Raw genomic sequence first — 19,398 nt, forward strand, 5'->3', positions numbered from 1 at the left:
ATTTCCATAACACTGTCCAGTGCAAGGCCCGGAGCGCTACTCGGAGCGAGACAGCTCATTCCAGAAAAGAAAAGGGAATTGATGATAAAAGAAGCTTTCCACATTGTAGCCACTTTGGGTTGAACACAGAAAAGTCGACACACCCCTGTTCAAATAACAGGAGTTTAATAGGAGGCACTAGCATGTAAACAGAGGATGGTGAAAGTTAAAAATGATATATCTTGGTCTTCTTTTTTTTAAATACAAAGTTTAAAAAAAAGGCATTTGAACAGGGGTGTGTAGACTTTTTCTACCCACTGTTATATGGCAATGCTTGGACAAATCATGACAATTCAGTACTGTATTGCTAAAAACAAAGCAAAAAAAAAAAAAGAGTACGTGGTTCCCCGAGACAGAAACTCGGTCACTGCGTGAGCGTGTGCACGGTGGCCTGCTGGTGGATAGCGAGTCTGCGTGCATGTTTGCAAGTGTGTACGAGTATTTGTGGAATGCGTGTGCTAGTGTGAGCTGCTCCAATCAAGACAAAAGCGGCTCGAGCCAAGTGAGTCCAGTTGGAGGTGGATGGAGAAAGGAAAGAAAAAAAAGATGGGCTCAAGGTAGAATTGTACGGCTGTATTATGTGAGAACGTGCATGCTCGGTTCAACAGGCAAAGTGCAGAACAATTATCTAATACCGTATAAAAACACGGAAACAAATCATCTATTAAATAGCAACTATGAAGGGGGCGGAGGGGGGAGGATGAGACATTTTTGGAAAGAATTCAAGTGGGTATATTATTGAACATGCGCGCCTAATAACAACGAAGCCAAAGTGAACCAAAAAATCTCACTCATTTCAGTAACGTGAGCGTGTGTGAAAGGCAGACGACAAACTGGTGCAATCCAGTCTGCGGCTCCTGCCGTTGCCCCCGGAGACGGATGGAGTGAAAACCAGCACTGGGAGCAGCTGCCAGGTTTCCATGGCGATGTGGATGCTGGACAAATGAGCCGAGACGTGAAAAAAACCGCAGCGAGGAAGGCCCACAAGCTCAAACATTCGAACGTGGAGAGAGATAAAACACCAAAATGAGCTAAGCTGGTGGCATGTGCAGCGCGGACATGGAACCCCAGGACTTGCCACAGGAGACTGCCACCTTCAGGGGGACCTGCGAAACACACAAACAAACACATACACGCACACATTGAACGTGCGATGGAACGACAGCCGAGCCCTGCGTACTCACGATCCGCCACCTGCGGATTCATCTGGTTAAAAAAAAAACACAACAGAACATGAGCGCTTACGTACGTGACCTATTTTACTGCCCACGCTGCTTTTCTCACCAATTCTCTTCCATCTGTGCTAGTTCACGCGAGGTCTTAGGGAAGCGTTTGACGCTAATTTTCACTCATTGACCTCTTGCCCCTATTTTGGCCTGCCTGAAAAATCGGTGCAGATTTTCAACTTACATTTGATGGAAATAATGAAGACGTACCGTTTCACTCTAATTTGAAAGTGGGTTTTTTTTGTTCAGATTTTCTGAAGGCAATTATCATGCAAAAAAAAATTAAAAACAAAACCAAAAAAAAAAAAGCTCAATTTCTGAATGAGTGCAATGGGCTTTTAGATCGATGTAAGAAATAACCAAGACAAGTTAAGAATAAAGGTGTTGACTGCAGCCCGAGTACGCGGCTTGGTATTTTACCGCGAGGACAGAAGTTGTCACACCCTCATTCCAAGTTGACCAATGAAAAGGCTTGTAATGCCGGTTCAGTGGAGGACCGCCCCACAAGACTTAAGTTAATTCGTTACCAAAAAATGGGAAATGGGATGTCACTGTATCGCACTTTTCTACCTGGGGTACTCAAAGCGCTTTAGGCTGTTTTCCTCATGTACCTTCTGATGACACAGCATTAGAAGCAACTGGGGGGGGTTCCGTTTCTTGCTCAAGGACACTTCAACATGGTCACAATGGCCGAGGATCAAACCCCCAACCGCTGCGTTGGGAATCGATCTCTCTACCACTGAGCCATGCCGCGCCAAAAATCAGAATTTGCAAACAAAATTTCAAAACGTGCAACCATAAATTCTGAATGCAAAAAATGATTGTATCATGAGAACAATGGTTTTGGGGGTGGGGGTGGTTGTCACCAAAACCGACGCTTTTTTTGGAATCACTGGTCTTGTTCGCAAATCTTTTTTTTTTAAATTGCAAATCCATTACTTTTGTTTGCAAATCATTTTTAGTTTGCAAATCTTTTTTCTGTTCAAATTCCCTTTTTTTTGTTTGATTGCAAATAAAGACACACATTTCTCTCTGTAAATTCTCAGTTTCACCCTTCACATTGTTTTGAAGGTCTATTTTCCTCCATCTAAAATTTTGAAGTGAATTCTCCCCCCTCCTGTCTCAAGCGGAGACAGGAAATAGCCTGAACACTCTGCAAACAGTGCGCCGTTCCTTCGCTTCTCTGCACTCACATTAAGATGGACTCCCAGAGGGTGGATGTGGCTCAAGGACTCCATGCTGCGCTTCACCAGGGCTGCGCACAGAAACATTTTTCAGGTTCAAGTCTTCTAAAAAGTCAACGCAATCCTTCCAAATTCCAAAGTGGTCACCAGCAAACTCTTCCACCTGCGCTTCCTCCACTTCAAACAGGAGTTCATCACTGAAATGAGCCATCAGCCTACAACACAAGACAATCATTGAACTCAATGTTAGTCATGCCTCCTGCTCGACCGGAAGCGCCTTTTGGCCTTTGTGAACAATCCGTTGGCTCGGGTGCTCGTCTGCTCTTCATCGTTGGCCGCCCAGCTCGATGGCGGGTTTTGACAGTATGCACACAAGTAATGTATAACCTCTTAGATGGAGAACGGTGCAAACAGGTTGAAAGTACCCTAAATTGAGTAAAATAGCGAACCCAGAACCAACTCAAATGCTGAGTTATTTACACCTGGCGCATTGGGTTGAGGATTTAAAACGGCACACTGACAATGACAATTTGGCACAGGTTTCACAGTGGAGGAAAGTAATTGGGCAACGGTAACTAAGAGTACTTTGATCTGCTCAAAATCCACAGCTGCCCAGTGAATGGGGTAGGAAAACAACCTGGTATTTTTTAGGGTGTATCCGCCCCTGCGATAAAACGGGGGTTCACTGTTTTGATTAGGCCTACCTGGCAGAGAGCGTTTCGGAGGTGGAAATCATTTCGGATACTTGGATCATTGCCATTTTACACAGGTCGGCCACGGAACCTGCACAGAAGCACGACGTCGATAGCGAACGCAAACCTTTGCAAAGTGTCCATTTGCAAACATACAGTTGAACATTTCTCGAGGGGAAGCAAAACGCGACAGCCATTAAAACCGAGAGTTTGACCGACCTTGCAGCACAAAGGCGAGAGCTTTCTTCTCCGATTGCGAGCGTAGAGCTGTGTCTTTGGAAAGGATATGTCGCAGGGGCCGCTGGCGGCCCACGAGGGAACACACGAAACCTGTGGACAGAATGTGGACATTTCTTCGTTTTTCTGTGAAGACCTTATTCATGGTGCGGAGGGCAGCATGGTGTGCTAGTGGTTCGAACGTCACCGTCACAGTTCTGAGGTTCGGGAATATGGCCTCCGTGTGTGGGGTTTGCATGTTCTCCTTGTGCTCGCGTGAATTTTCTCCTTCCGCATTTCAAAAAGCCTGTCTGGTGCGTGGCCCCTCCCCCACCTGCTCAAAGGTTCCCACTCGCCCGTGACCCTGCTGATCACGAAGCTGTATAGACAATGGATGGATGGGTGGATTGTGCAGGAGGAAAGTGAAGTGCGAATGCAACTAGGATCGATCATTCTGCATGCACTCTACAGGTACGCCTACGTGTGTTCCCACAAATGTGAAGTGCCACACAGATGATGTACTAACCCAAGCAGGGATGTGTCAATTTGGACACACACACACACACACACACACACACACACACACACACACACACACACACACACACACACACACACACACACACAGCAGAGCAGTGCATTCCAATAGTGGGACAATGGGGCACGGCCTGACAACTAAATCCCTTCAGTATCCCTTACTGTGAGGAAAGTCAACCGGGCCATGGAACCTGAATGGCCCTCTTCCCATTAGCGCGCACACACACGCACGCACGCACACAGACACAATCTCATGGCCAAATACGTAGGAAGTGAGCTCACAACAGATACCGGCAAACACAAAACCCCTCCGCTGACCCGTGACAACTTGCGTGGGCCTTTTGGCCACGGTCACGACCTTTGTGCCGGGCCCCAGTGGCACTGATGGGCGGCGCACTTTGAGGCCGCAAACGTTGCTTCCATGTGTGCACTGGCGTGGCTGTGAGTGACGCTGGAATGTGCTTGCTGACACTGTATCATCCCGTATGTTATGTATAGAAGTGCATGTGTGTGAACCAAAAGGGCTTTCCAGAATCTGCCCGAGTCACACACAGGAGAGCGAAAACTCTGAGTAAATCCGCACATACGCATGCACGCACACAAGCACACAGATTGGCTTCTTTGGCTAAGTGCAGACTTGCCAGCATTATGTGTGGAAACTGGAATGTTTTCCAGTGTGAGTGGCACGGTACCCACTAGAGAGTTCCTCAGCCAATCTGAGGGTACATTTTGCGACATTACCACGAGGGCTGAACCATTTGGAAAAACCAACAAATTGGGAGCCTCCCCGCCCTTCAATATTGCTACTGCGATTTAATAGGCGATGATTTTCCAATTCGGATGGGTCAAATGTGAAGGGACCCAGCCAGTTGCTGCCAAATTGTTGACAGACTTCTGTTAAGTGCAGCCTGAACAGTATTGTGTGAGTCAAGCGTGTTGAAGCCTCAGGTGTGCTGCGTTGGCAGTTCAAGTCCAATATGCAGTAAACAGTATTGACCCGCTGCAGTTTATATTCCTCCCGCCAATGCGTGCGCATCCACTTCCTCGGCCAAGATCATTGCAAAGTGTTGGTCCTAAGCAAGATCAACCTTGGGGGAGAGAATAAACGTACCGTGCTTGCGGCACTGCTGCATAGTCATCAGGATGAAGTCTTTCACTTTTGGGAACTTCAGGAAGAAGTTGTCTTGGAATCGGCGAGCCTCCAGCAGTGTCACACCCATTGTGTTGGCTAGGCAATCGCGGCCTGCGGAGGAACACATAAAGGACGAGGAATACGTCAACTCTGCGCTATGTGAGGAGAATTTTGAGAGAGACATTCGGATGCAATGATTAGTGCCCGACCAATCAATTGAATCAAGTACTGACATGTTATCTGTATGCATACTGCTGCAGATAGCCATTTCTTTTTAAAAAGGCAACTATGGGCACTGTCAAAGGCGTTTTGCATCGTTTGTTAGCATTTAGCTAAGTGGACTTTCCTGAGGCAAAGCTCCGTTGAAATGTGATTCTCCTTTGTTCTGTTTAACTTGACAGTAATCTCCAACTGGGAATGGCGTGAAACAGCACAGACACTTGTTTGATGACGTGATCAGTATTTGCCAAGTGAGGGCAATGACGTTCACTGCCACCATGTAGCACCAGACTCTAAAGTTCTGCTCTGTCAAAGTAAAAAAAAAACAAAAAACAAACAAACAAACAAAGAAACGACGTTTTGTATCTCATCAAACAACTAAATCAGGTCACTCGTATCTCAAGGCACGACTGTAGTTGAGTGCATGTGTGTGTGCGCCCATTATGTGTGTCGCAGAGATCTGCCCCTCCTCCCTGGCCTGATTAGTGTCCTGCAGAGAATGCTCCATCTTAGTATTCCGTCTCCATGGCAACACATCCCTCCACCGGGAGCTGTCTGTCTGATCAGAAGCTCCTTGCATTTATCTTCTCATTTGACCCTCCCCCCCCCAGGCCAAACCCCCTTGACTGGGCCCCATGACCTCTTTAGACAACATTGGCCCTCGTCCTCCTTCTGCCGCAGTTCTTCGTCTGTTTTCCAGAAGCGGCTTTTTAACGTTGCCCATGATAGAGGCTGTGTTTGTACAGACAAATTGATAGCAATCACACGGGCCAATATTGGCGTGGTGGATGTTGCAGGTCGCCAAGATGTCATGAACGAGAGTCCATGTGCACTCATGAGGAAAAAAAAAAAGACACGTGCGAGGACCATAAATGGGTCACCGGTAACATGCACACAAACAACTATCGTACAGCTCACGAGGGGCCATGAGACGCTCATCTTTTTTACATGACATGAAAGAAACACATTTGTGCAACATGTGAACTGCTTTCATCTTGGCTTTTTTTTTTTCATTTCGATGCCATGAGTCAAATGGCAGCGTGGTGAATAGCGGTGAGCGAACCTGCCTCACAGCTGAGAGTTCTGGCTTTGAACCTCTGTTCAGGCCAACCTTTGTGGAGGTCCATGTTATCTTCCACTTTCGAACAGTTCGGGGTGTACTTCACCTTTTACCCAAAACGCAGCCGAGGCCTTCAGTCGCCCACGCCTAATATAAAATTGATGCGGTTGGTACTCACCTTTCCCATACAAAATGGAAGACACGATGCGTTTGGCTTGTTCTATGTCCTCTGACGTCACAGCATGCTTCCGCAGCCTGAAGAGCAGACAAATTCAATGAATCGCAATCATATCACATTGAGAATCCAATGTCAGTGTGACAGAAATGATATGCATTTTTACAGTGAAGCCATGTAGATGGGGATCTAGATTATGGAAAGTCATCAGGGCAGGGAGGGAACGTCTCTAGCGGTCGGAAAGAGACAGACACAGAGATGCGTTGTGAAGCATCCGACAGGGTGGGATGACACCTCGCCGAAGTGATGGTTGATGGAGCGCTGTCACCGCTCATCAGTGTATTAATGGCTGGATTTATTTCCTCCACCTTTGTCACACAAACACATGCTTGTGTATGTGTTGCGTAAGAGGAATTGGCACAGCAAAGCTTTACCATGAGACCGAATTTGAAATCCGTGGACTTCCCTCGGTTGCCACCGCTTGACTGAGATTTGATGTGAAAAGTCAACAGCGTTCATCTTCTCTCTTCAGGATGCGCAACATCACAACGGGATTTGTTCTTGCATGGACTTCATCTGAAGAGCATGCGAGGGAGGATTTTAAACGTTGGGTTTGTACTGCTGTCCCGTGGCATGACATCATTGCCCCCGAATTTTTTTGAAGGGTGGTTGTCAAACACAACTGTAGACGGGCAACATAAATTTAACACCTGTGGTATGAGCTAAAAAACCTCGGGGCAATAAAAAGGCCTTAAAAGGGTCCCAAAGTTCAATGCTAAATGAAAACGTGACCTTTAAACCTTGATTTGAGGCGCCCAGGATCAAGGCTCTCACTGTTCAATGAGATTTAGACTGCCTCCTGCCGGATAAGCAAAAGCACAGGAGCCTATCACAGTCAGAAACTCTTCCAAATCGATTTTGCAAAACCCCGTAAAGTACAAAGAAACAGAACGGAGTCAGAATTAAATGAGCACTTCCACATTCAACGTTGCGTTATCCCAGCCACAGATAAGAGATTGAAGAAAAAAAATGGCTGAGTAGGCTGTACCAAAACTTTCTCAAGGAAGGTAGAAATGCTGCACGTTTCGCTGGCAAATAATGCCAATACAAAGCCTTGGAATATGTGTGGGACCCACCATTCAGAGGCCAAAACAGCATAGACGTCAGAGTCAGTGTTGGTAAAAAGGTTGATCAGTTTGTCGTCGTTGGAGAAGTGAGCCAGGAGTCGCAGCTCCAGTTGGCAGAAGCCTGAAAATGGCACATGGTCATTGACTCCACAATACAGTTGGGCCTCAAGTCGCCAACTGAATTCATTCCGTGACCCCATTTGTAATGAGAAACAATCGTGAATCAAGGTCACGTTACACATTGAAATGAACGGGGAATGCAATGAATCTGTTCCAGCCTCCAAATTCTATTGACAATTGATGATATATAAATAGATGTTCATTTCTCATGCTAAATCTGTACAATATAAAAATAAGTGAGATAACACATTAAACAAACATAAGCGCTTACTGCGCTATAACTAAGTGAGGAGTGTAGGAGGACAACTTCTCTTCCGTTGAAGAAGGGTCTCCTTCGAAAATATCATCAAAATCTAATTCTGACATTTTTTCCCCTCGTCTGTCGACTTTCTAATTGTTTTTACACAAACAAACAATCTAGGGAAACTGGACTGTTAGCCAGATTTATTCGGGTGCTGCTTTTTTTTTTTTAAATCGATGCTTGCACATCACTCCATTTGCTGCACTTTTTTTTTTTTTTTTTTTTTTATCATGGCAGAAGAAACCTCACAAGTCTGAGTGGACCATAATCCGAGTGTCCATTGTTGAGGCGGCCGACCGGAGCTGTGGCCGTAAGGGGGTCGGCGCAGGTCGTGGCGGCAACCCACAAACCTGCTAGTGGACACCAGCGGTGAGGGATGCCGTAAAGCTGGTCGGGGATGAAAACCTGCCCCAAGTGGAGCAGTTCAAGTATCTCGGTGTCTTGCTCACATGTGAGGGGAGGATGGAGTGGGAGATCAACAGACGAAACGCTGCATCCGCTGTGATGCGGGCTCTCGATCAGCCCATTGTGGTGAAAATGATTTACCGATCCATCTACACTCCTACACTCATTTATGACCACGAGCTGCGGGTCATGATTGAAAGAACAAGATCCCGGATACAAGCGGCCGAAATGAGTTTCCGCCGCAGGGTGTTTGGGCTCTCCCTTAGAGATAAGCTGAGAAGCTCGGTCATCGTGGAGGCGCTCAGAGTCGAGCCGCTACTTCTCCTCATTGAGAGGTGCCAGAAGAGGTGGTTCGGGCATCTGATTAGGATGCCGCCTGGACGGCTCCCCGGTGAGGCGTTCTGGGCATGTCCCACCGGGAGGAGGTCTCGAGGATGACCCAGGACACGTTGGAGAGACTGTGTCTCCCGGCTGGCTTGGGAAGGCCTCGGGATCCCTTGGTAGAGCCAAACGATGTGGCATGGATGGAAATTTCTATGAGTGACTTTTGTGGAAGCTGTGTTGCACTTTCCTGCATTTTTGGCCCCTCAAAAGGCTCTTCCTTTGTCAGAAGAACGATTCAAATAATAAATAGACACAGCACATCAGCTGCCTGGGCCGTGGGGAAAATGTCATCATTGTAAATTGTCCCTGAACCAAGCAGTGTACATGTGACTCGAGAGCGACCGGTTGTGTGTCTTGACAGTTGGGAGGCACAACATTCCCACACACGTGCTGTAATATGTTTTGACGTGCCTCCGAGTTGAACCGTTCCTCGGGACACTGGCAAGTGGAGAGTGCTTTCTCATAAGTTTGTGAAGGACAGGAAGAGGGTGGCCAAGCGAGGGCTTCCCTGAAGGTATTGTTTCCATGGCAACCTGACTCCATAATGTTCCAGTTGCAAAACTGTGTGGACGCTACCACGGCTTTATCTCTCTGCTTATGTAAGTATGTGACGCTCTTGTGAGCGTATCCAACACTGTGGCTGGGAGTGTGTTTTACTTTACCTGCGGTGACAAAGGTCCAGCCTTCTTCAGAGATGTATACGGCTCGAGGATTGAAACTCATCACATCCAGCTCACCGCCTGTGGAGTATAAAGTCAGAAATAACATTCAAACTGTGGTGAGAGTGCAAATACTTAGTTACTAGACTTAAGTAGAGTTTTCCGGAAACTGTCATTGGGGTATTTGTTTTTTATAGCCGTAATCGGTTGTTTCTAGCTCGAGACCAAAACAGTTGGGACGTTGTGTTAAACACAAATCAAAACAGAATGCAATGATTTACAAATCATATTCAATCTAGATTAAATTTAATACACAACAGAGAAGTTTTTTTTTAATGTAACTGATTAACACGATTGTTTTTAGCAAATAATCATTCACTTAGAATTTTATGGCTGTTCCAAAAAAGCTGGGACAGGTGGCAAAAAAAAAAAAACTAGCAACGTAGTGAAGTGCTCATCAAACACCTGTTTGGGACATCCCACAGGTGAAACAGGCTAACTGGGAACATGACTGGCTTGTAAATGAGCTTTCTCAATTGCTCGGTCATTCCCAAACAAAGCTGGGGCCAGGTTCACTTCTTTGTGAACACCGGAGCGTGAACGTGTAAAAGTGTTCTGTGGTCTGATGAGTCCACGTCTCACTTTGTTTTAGGGGAAATTGTGGACATCTTGTCCTCCGGACCAATGAGGAAAAGAACCACCCGGACTGTTATGGACGCAAAGTTCAAAAGCCAGCATCTGTGATGGTATGGGGCTGTATTGTGTCCCATGTGGACACTGCTTCCGTGTCGTACGCTGGCCTCGGTGCTGATGATGCTACATCAGCATGACAACAACAACAACACAACGACATCAAGGAGTAGTGACAGTGGACGTTAGAATGCCAGGGTGCTGACGGAGGGAAAGATGGGATGGGCGGAGCAACAGGGGAAAGCGAGGAGCAGGATTTGATGACAAGTAGCTTTGGGCGGCAAGCAGAGGTGCTGATGTTAGCGACGATCAATCACTCCACACACAGAAAAAGAGCTGAGTGTGGCCATGCGTGTTGATGTGGCCTGGCCTTGCCGACAGATAGAGGAAACAATTTGGATGCTTTATTCATCCACAAACAGGTCGAGAAAATGTTTGTGGCGTGGATCCGAAATAGAAATGCACAAAGATCACTCATCTTTACTATCAGTCAAATGAGTCAGTGAGCCAAGGTTGCAATAATGTTTGGACTCAATGCGTGTCTAATTAATTTTGTAAGACTTAATGAACCTACCAAGTAATAAAATACACAAAATATTTGGAGGATTCAAATATTTACAATAAATCAATAAATCTAACCCTGAGTTGGATTAAAGAACGGAGTGGGCCATATGTGGCCAAGTGTGCTCCTTACCTTCGGCATGCGGCATCGGGGTAATCTTAAGTGGAATGGTGTCGAAGTTCTAGTTCGGGGGAAACAAACAGTAAGTATGGAAGAAAAAGAGATGCAGACTCCTCTGTAAGCGTCCTCCGATTGGATGGACCGCTAAATAGATAAACTTACAAAAAGCCAGGTACTAAAGATTGAAATGTGACATTATATTGTTTATTCAAGCCAAATTCAAAGATGTGCCTATTTTTAATAAAGGTTGGGAGGGGGGAAAAAAAAACCCATCCACTACACTGCGTGTATCTGGCGCATGGAAACATCACCACACACAAATCCTCCCGATTGGCAAAAAACTCAGAGTTAATGCTTGTCAAATACAGTGAGCATGTCGAATATTTGTGAACGTTTGTGAAATCAATTCCAAAGCATGTGCACGCGAGAATTGGTTGTGCAAATGTTGATGTTTCACTTTTTTTGACATGAGGCCAATTAAATGTCATTTGCCTAGAACATGTAGTCGTTTTTTTTCATATTTCAACTGATGTCAGAATGCCACCGTAGTTCATTCTAAGTAAATGGAATCTGCAAGCAGCAGTGGAAGATCACACACACGACACCGGATATCGTATTCTTCGAGACTTTCCGACGCACCTTTAAATAGCAGCAAAGGCGGTCTAATCATTAGCCCAGCCTTGAGGAATCTGAGAAATATGCTGCACGTACACATGATTGCATGGGCAGCTATTTTCCTGCAAAGCAAGCTAAACAGGAAGGCGATCGGTCACACTGCACGCGCTCTGATGTCAAGAGGGGGACTCGACGGCCGACGATGTCCCCCTGCATCCGTCGTTACAAATGCGGATGCTGTGCTAAAGAAACAGATGCATCGACACGTGCTCACTTTGACCCTCACAGTGAGTTTAGGTTGGTGTCGTCTGGAGAAGGCGGGTGAGGGAGCAATACTCTGCTTCCACAACTCATTTATTATTCAGCAGACAGAGGGAGGGAGTGACAGAGGCGAGGGTCGGTGAAGAAGGACTGCAGAGGCAGGGCGTGGACACCACACAACAATGCAAATGTGCAACGGTGACACCAGCACTTGGAGGTATAAAAGAGACAGTCGGGGAAGTTTTAAATTAAATAAACGCAAAGGTGACTGACTACTGCGAGGACCTTGTTAAACAGAAGGAGCAAAAGTACTTCTGGAGGATAGTGTTGGTCAATTTAGTCCCTTGGCCGATTGAATGACTCATCATAGAACTTATGCACGTTAAAACACACACACACACACACACACACACACACACACACACACACACACACACACACACACACACACACACACACATTTGTATTTGCTTCACGTTGCGATTGCAAATGCTAACGCTCTATCTGCTTCGCATCAGCAGTAAAATTGGTGCTGACCTCGCAATAAAAAAATGCAGTTGGGTGGGAGGTAGTGGGCACCATGACTCAGGGCAGGAGCAGTTACACTTTGACTTGCAGGAGATCTAAAAACAGATCAAGCAGGCGAGGGTGGAGGGTCGGGAATCTTTCCACAGCAGGGGGAAAAAAAAAAAAAGGGAAATGCTTGAAAATGTCTTTTTGTTGTCCTGACTTTTTGGGCCATGGCTACAACAGCAGAAGTTTGCTTGTGTGCGACTGACTTAAATGCCCAGCAGAAAATATGTCAATGAGATGAATACGACGAACCGCCGTTCATTGCGTTCTGTCCTTGATTCCCTGACCATACTAGTATTTACTGCTTAGGTAAGATTAGATCGACATTTAATCGGCTCAATGCCGGCCGATTATGAATTGAGGATAGCAACACGTTCTGCACTTACGGGGTTTGCCGAGAAGATTCTTCCCGTCACAGCGCTGGTCTGCGACCAGTTCGGGGAGATGTAGCCCTGTGGAGTTTTCAAGCGTGAACAGGGAGGGCTTGTCTTTGTTTACACTCTCAACTCAACTGAATTTTTAGAGCATTTTAAAACAGCCACTGCTGTCGGCAAAGTATGTGGAGAAAAAAGAACTCATACAACAAAAATAAATTAATAAATGAATAACAAAGACGGGAGAAAGCACAAAAACAGTCAAACTAAAAATCAAGTCTCATACGGAGTCAAAAGCCAAAGAATACAAATAGGTTTTAAGATGAGTTTTAAAGATGGACAGCGAAGGGGCTTGACGAACGTTCAGCGGGAGGTCGTTCCAAAGAGAGGAACCGGCGACGGAAAAGGCCTCGTCCCCTCTGAGCCTCCGCTTGGTTCTCGGTACCTCAACTAGTGTCTGGTCGGCAGACCTGAGGCACCGGGAAGGTGCAGAGAAGCTCAGAGAGGTCAGGTGGGGCCAGGCCATTTCAAGATTGTAAAACAAATAATAGAATCTTCAAAAGAACTGTATAGGGAGCCAGTGAAGGGATGCCAGAGTAGGAGTCATGTGCTCCCGCTTACGAATACCGGTCAAGAGGCGAGCGGCAGCATTCTGGACCAACTGGAGACGCTGCATGGAGGATTGGCTGACTCCAAAGTAAAGCGCATTACACTCATCCGGCTGAGATGTGCCGAAGGCATGAATGACTGTTTTTCAAAGTGCTCACGAGAAAGAAGATGTGCCAGGCCAAAGCGACTCACCTTAGTCATCATGTATACGTAGGTATTGTCGACAAAGTTCATCCTGGTTTTTTCAACCTGACGGATACAATGCACACCATGATGACTTGCAGAGGTATCCAAGTGCAGTTCACGCTATTAAGAGTAGGATGGTGACACCCAACCACGACATACCTCTCTGTACTCTAAAATGATCTTTGGTAGAGGATGCACATCCTGGTACATTTGCAACTGCAACAAATACAGAGGATTAGTTTCTCCAAAAAGATTTCACTCACTTGTTTACAAAGGTAGAGTTGGGCTCTACTGTTTGAGATGATGCGGTATCCTCCCGTGTGGCCATATACTGGGGAAGCATCTTCTTGTTTAGGCGCTCATGTAGGCGCAGTTTCTCAAAGAGAACCTTTGAACATAAAAAAAAACAACACCGCGGCCTGAACAATCGATAGGGGTTTTTTTTTTTTAATGCTGATGTTGATATTTGGCAGAAAAAAATCCAGATCACTGATTAATGGACCGACTAATTTCAAAATACACAAAAAATAAAATACAATTTTGGGGGTCCCATAACGCATACAACAAATATATGAAATATGAATTACAGCCTGAGCATTTGACTGTTTTACAAACTTTACAGCAGAGAGAAAAAAACGGCCAAATTTTTTGCCCTTTTTTTTCGTGGGATGTTTACATTTGTCACTGAGTGACTGACCTGACGGATCTGGATAGTGCTGGTGATCAGGAAATATTCTCCAGCAGCTCGATGGGCGTCCTGCTCCAACTGGTTCATCTTAGTCTGACAGAGAGAGCAATATAAAACAAAAACAACAAGATGAGTGACAACCACGTGCCATAACGGTTTGACTCTGACTCAAGTAGAACGTACACCAAAGAAAATGGCTGACTTCCTGCTGAATTTGATGAATCCAATTTTTATGTGATTTTTGTTATGATACACGTTTCCAGGGGATGCTACAAAATGAGATTTGTTGTGTAGTGTTGAGGGAACCCTAAAACGCAAACACGTGGCCTTCCCACCCCATGGAGACATTTCCGATTTGAGCCCAAAATCTAAAATATGTTCTTTTTCCCACCTCGGAGCAAGTACCAGGCTGCCTCATTAATTTTAAATATGAGCCCTTCAGCAATTCATTCAATGTGCGCGCGCGCACACAAACACACACACACACGCACGCAGCCTTAGTAGCAGCAGAGATGACCTTGACAGCTCGGCTCCAAACAACACCCGGATGCTCGTTGAAACACACTCAACTCAGCAATTTGGCTGTGGCAGACAGTGATGCTCCTTCTTGACACACACACCCACACGCACACACAAAGTTTACATGCTTTTTATAGAACCACAACAGTCAATCCTCCATCAAGCGTCTCCAGTTAGTCCAGAATGCCTCCGCTCGCCTCTTCACAGGTACTCATAAGAGGGAGCACATAACTCTTACTCTGGCATCCCTTCACTGGCTCCCGATACATTTTAGAGTTCTTTTGAAGATCCTCCTATTTGTTTTCAAATCTTGAAATGGCCTCTCTGATCTCCTCCACCCCCTACGCACCCGCCCGCTGCCTCAGGTCTGCGGACCAGACACTATTAGAGGTACTAAACGGAGGCTCAGAGGGAATTGAGGCTTTTCCGTTGCCAGTCCCTCTCTTTGGAACTACTGTTCCACCCACTCAACGTTTGGCAAGCCCCCTCGCTGCCCATCTTGAAAACTGGCCTTAAAACTAATTTTTATTCTTTGGCTTTTGACTCAGCGTGAGACTTGATTTTCAGTTTGACTGTTTTTGTGCTTTCTACTGTCTTTGTTATTCATTTATTAATTTATCGTTTGTTGTATAAATTCTTCTCGCTCCATGTACAGCACTTTGTCGACAGCGGTGGTTGTTTTCAAGTGCGCTAGAAATACACTTGAGTTGAATTTTAATTGACATCCCTGTGAGGACACACAAAACATGATGAGGCGAATGATCACGGCCGTCTTGAATCTGCATCGCACGGCTGCGGAAAATCAGCGATGATGATGTAACACTCGTTGCCTTTGTCTGCCTACCTTGAGCAGATCTGACTGGCTTTCCAAAGCATCTCTGTCCATCTGGAAGCATTGGCTCTCCATGGCTGAAACAACACAAGCATGACACATTCACAACTGTGAAATAATTTGAGAGCTCACATACAGCAAAACGATTCGTGTGGATTTGTTGAGGGATAGTGGTTTTAACCAAAGGTCATGAACCAATCACCTGCTAGAACTGGAATCGTTTTCAGCTCGATATCCGAGTAGATCTTCCAAATGCCCTGGCACTGGAAACACACATGAACATACTATATGAGCATATGGGACTGAGAGTCCAAAACCGAGAGGAAACTTTTTACCCGTATTTCGGCAAAAAGCTTCTTGTTCAGGTAGTAGAGGGAATAGAGTTCTGACAAGACCTGGGACAGAAGCATGAATTGTTCAGTGGGGTCCACAATGACAAGATGCACTGAAAAAAGCTTACGGTGGCGGGCGTTGCAGGGGGCAGGTTTTTGTGTGTGTGTTTCCAATGAAGTTCCCGGTAGCAGGAGCAAGGATCTTCAGGGTCCAGGAGCCACCCTGACACATGAGGGTCCTGGATACGGCAGCCTGACACTACAGGAGACAGAAAGGCTGAGCAACAGCTTTCTTCACAGGCAGAACAAGTCAATGATCTGATGAGATTCGATCACGATATGAACAAATTAGTGTGACGTTATCATAGACCAGTACTTCTTTCCCGAGGATCAGCCAGATGACCCCATAGATTTGAGAACCCCCACATTTAGATGCCTGTTTGCTTTGCCTTGTTTCCAGCTGAAGTGTTGTCTGCACAACTGGAGAGTTACGCTGAGCAAATCCTTGGCTCTGTAGCACACTGTGACGCCAGCTCGCGACAGCATCTGCAGCAGCAGGTCTCTGCGGCACACAAATGTCTACGAAAAGCCAAGGAAACGGAACGGCGCTCGCCGCGCGCGGAGCATGACGCGCAAACATACCTGGTGAAAATCTGCTGCTCAACCTGTACCGAACTGCAGGCCAGTTGATGGTACAGCAGGAGGTCGTTCTGGCTGAGCGAGTGCCCCCGATGGCAGCTGTCCACATCGTTTATGAGAAGCAGGAGGAGGCCAGACACTGACAGCGTGAGATTCGGTGGACTCTAGGAAAGGCACAGATTACATTCAAGAACAGTCAAATTTCGGCCAGGTCGAGTTAGGACTGGGTGACGAGACAGATGATTTGAGACGGTCATTGTAAATCTGAGATTTCATTTCAAGGCTGCATCGCTCGGCCCACTCAGACCGAAATGCACCCTGCTTACCTGTTCTGACTGCAACTGTGTGGTACCATCTTGGTACATCAAGGTTAGCAGTAGTGCCCTGGCCTGCTTAACGCTCTCCAACATCTGCTTTTTCTCTTCCTGGTTCATCGCCTCAGTACTCTTCGCTTTAAGGTCCCTGGTCAGAATTCCCCCCAGCAAGTTAATTTTGGAGGCGCTGGTGGAGGCGCTGGTGGAGGCACCGGCGCTATCCCCGGTATCTCTTTGTCGGGTGTCCTGCCCGAGCATCAGGTCTTGTTTCGGCCTTTGAGTGTGAGAAGCTGGTTTGGGGGCTGATGATGGATGGTTGGGCTTCTTTCGAGAGGAACGGTGTAGCTTCATCGGTGGCAAATTTTCTGATTGTCGCTTCAAGGCGGAAGTATTCTGGCCCTGAATAAACAGATAAAAACGTGCTGTTAGCACAGGACTCACTTGGTGACTGAGTACTTGCACTGTTCCTAGAGTCTTTACAAACAAGTGTCTGCACTGCTACTTTTGTACTTTCGCTTGGTCCTAGTACCTGCTATCTTAAAGACTCACAGTCAATCTTGCATTGACTTCTGTGTGCATTAGGGAAAGAAAAACCCGAATCCATTTCAAAGCAGCCATTTTGAATCTCATCTCCTGAGTCTATGTGTTTCCGTAACGCTGTTCAGTTCCTAGTCGGCACTCACTTTTATTCTCTTCGGCAATATGCTTCTTGCGCGGCGTTTTCTCCGTGGCTTCCCTGAAAGAGAGAGCATGTTTGCCGAAATGGAGATTTACTGCACATGTGACAGGAAATGAGGGTACTCGTGCTTACCTGTATTGGTGGATTGAGTCTCCATCAAGTTGGAGCGTTCCATCAGTGGTTTTCTCTTGGGGAATACGACGTTGGTTTTGGAACTGTCACGATCAGGTTGCGCATCTCTCATCTTGAAACTATTCTCAAAGTCGGTCTCTTCCTTTGACTTATATGCACTCTCTGGATACATCCTCAGATCCAAGTCAGTTTTGAGAGGCAAGTGGGGTTTTTTCTCAGCATCTTCCCAGGCATAATTTGTCCAGGTCAAGTCCTCAAAAAGATCTTTGACGACGCTATCGGCAAACCAATCTATCTCCATTCCCGCTGAAGGTTTCCCAAAATCCATTATGGTGTGACTGGCAATGTCCTCCTTGGTGGGTACGCTGAAAGTAGCACAGCCCTCAAACGTAGGAGGACGACTCCTGACGATTGCGGCACACCACATAGGATCGTTCTCTCCTATAAGCATGTTTGTACTCGGTGGAGCCTCATGGAAGTCATCATCCTCCCGTTGGTCAGTTGGCCATGTTACAAACTGAGAATGCTCTTTGGAGGTTTCATCCAGCCACGTGAATCTGAAATCAGCCTCTGCAGCCGCTGAATCCATCGCTGTATTGGATAGTGTCTGATGAACCTCAACATCGCAGCCGTCACCCTCTGAAGAAGGATGGCTGCTGAGGACCTGTGGCCCACTTGTACTGCTGGGAGACAATGACCATTTTTTTTACCACTGTCTTTTTGACACAGAAAGATTTGTCACTTGTCATTTACCATTGTGCAACCATCCTTTCCCCCACCGTCTCCTTCCAATTGCTGGAAGCACCGGCCTCCCTTTGGTCGCTGGGATTCATCCCCACAGGTATTTCTCCAAAGGCAGAATTAGGAGCAAAGAGCAATAAATGAAAATCAGAAACGAAGTCATTTTACTGTGGATCTATCTCCAGAACAGCAGCAGTGTACAGTAGAGTGATAATGTTTTTGCGCTCTTCTCAAATTCTTACTTTTTTTGCACAGTATCCCCACTTTAACGTTTCAGATCATCAAACGCAAATATCTGACAAAGGTGACTCGGGTAAACATAAAATGCATTTTTTTTTAAAATGGTGATTTAATTTATTCAAGAAAAAAAAATTCAAAGCTACCTTGACCTGCGTGAAAAAGTATTTGCCCTGCACAAGTGTCATGTGTGCGCTGGAGCCTACCCCTAGCTGTCTTTGGGCAGTACACCCTGTACTGGTCGCCAGCCAATCGCAGGGCACACATTGACAACCAACCATTCGTGCTCACAATGACACTGTGAGACAATTAAGAGTGTTCAATTAACCTACCGTGCATATTTTTGGAATGTGGGAGGAAACTGGAGTACCTGGAGAAAACCCTCTCAGGCCCGGGGAGAACATGCAAACTCAACACAGGTAGGCCTGGCCGGATTCAAACCCATGACCTCGGCATTATGAAGCGGATGTGCTAACCAGTCTACTACCGTGCAAAAAAAAAAAAAAAAACAAATGTGATGCAGCACAGGTAGGGAAACTGCAACTAAATGGGGGAAGGTGGTATTGCATAACCAGCTCTAGTTTATCTTCACATCTTACTCTGACTTTGGTTGATTTCTTCCAAGTCGGCTGGCAGAGTATCCTGGAACTCCCGCTCTTCAATGGAAAGAAGTCCAGTGCTGCATTTCTCCATCTTGACTGCACTATTTGTTGTCTTTTTTTTTTTTAAACCTACAACAAAATTCACAGCCATCTTTATTGGTTATATGCTGAAAACACAAACAATTTGTCACTTCAAGTTGGTGTCTATCACTCCTTA

At 46.1% G+C, this 19,398-nt stretch overlaps 1 protein-coding gene across 1 annotated transcript; it reads right to left on the minus strand.

Annotated features, from left to right (window-relative positions):
- Positions 1-253: 253 nt before the first annotated feature.
- poln (polymerase (DNA directed) nu) lies at positions 254-19,398 on the minus strand. The gene is made up of 26 exons (XM_019858215.1): positions 19,179-19,398; positions 18,355-18,448; positions 17,602-18,284; positions 17,474-17,526; positions 16,803-17,183; positions 16,480-16,640; positions 16,287-16,399; positions 15,966-16,096; positions 15,841-15,900; positions 15,708-15,768; positions 15,518-15,582; positions 14,164-14,247; positions 13,759-13,854; positions 13,626-13,682; positions 13,473-13,529; positions 12,684-12,749; positions 10,861-10,909; positions 9,480-9,557; positions 7,617-7,728; positions 6,484-6,560; positions 5,006-5,137; positions 3,361-3,471; positions 3,154-3,232; positions 2,597-2,664; positions 2,459-2,520; positions 254-1,145 (listed from the first exon to the last, which is right to left on the minus strand). The coding sequence occupies exons 1-26, from the start codon at positions 19,330-19,332 to the stop codon at positions 1,071-1,073; spliced, it is 3,159 nt and encodes a 1,052-aa protein (XP_019713774.1). The 5' UTR covers positions 19,333-19,398; the 3' UTR covers positions 254-1,070.

Source organism: Hippocampus comes, unplaced genomic scaffold (assembly GCF_001891065.2).
Source record: "Hippocampus comes isolate QL1 unplaced genomic scaffold, H_comes_QL1_v1.1 scaffold48, whole genome shotgun sequence".
In the NCBI taxonomy this organism is placed as follows: Eukaryota; Metazoa; Chordata; class Actinopteri; order Syngnathiformes; family Syngnathidae; genus Hippocampus; species Hippocampus comes.

Coding starts and splice junctions, on each gene's coding strand:
- poln (XM_019858215.1), bottom strand. CDS start 19,332: ATGGCTGTGAATTTTGTTGTAGGTTTAAAAAAAAAAAAGACAACAAAT. Junction 6,561..7,616: donor GCTGTTTTGGCCTCTGAATG/GTGGGTCCCACA, acceptor TCTGCTCTTCAG/GCTGCGGAAGCATGCTGTGA. Junction 5,138..6,483: donor TTCCATTTTGTATGGGAAAG/GTGAGTACCAAC, acceptor GTTCCTCCGCAG/GCCGCGATTGCCTAGCCAAC.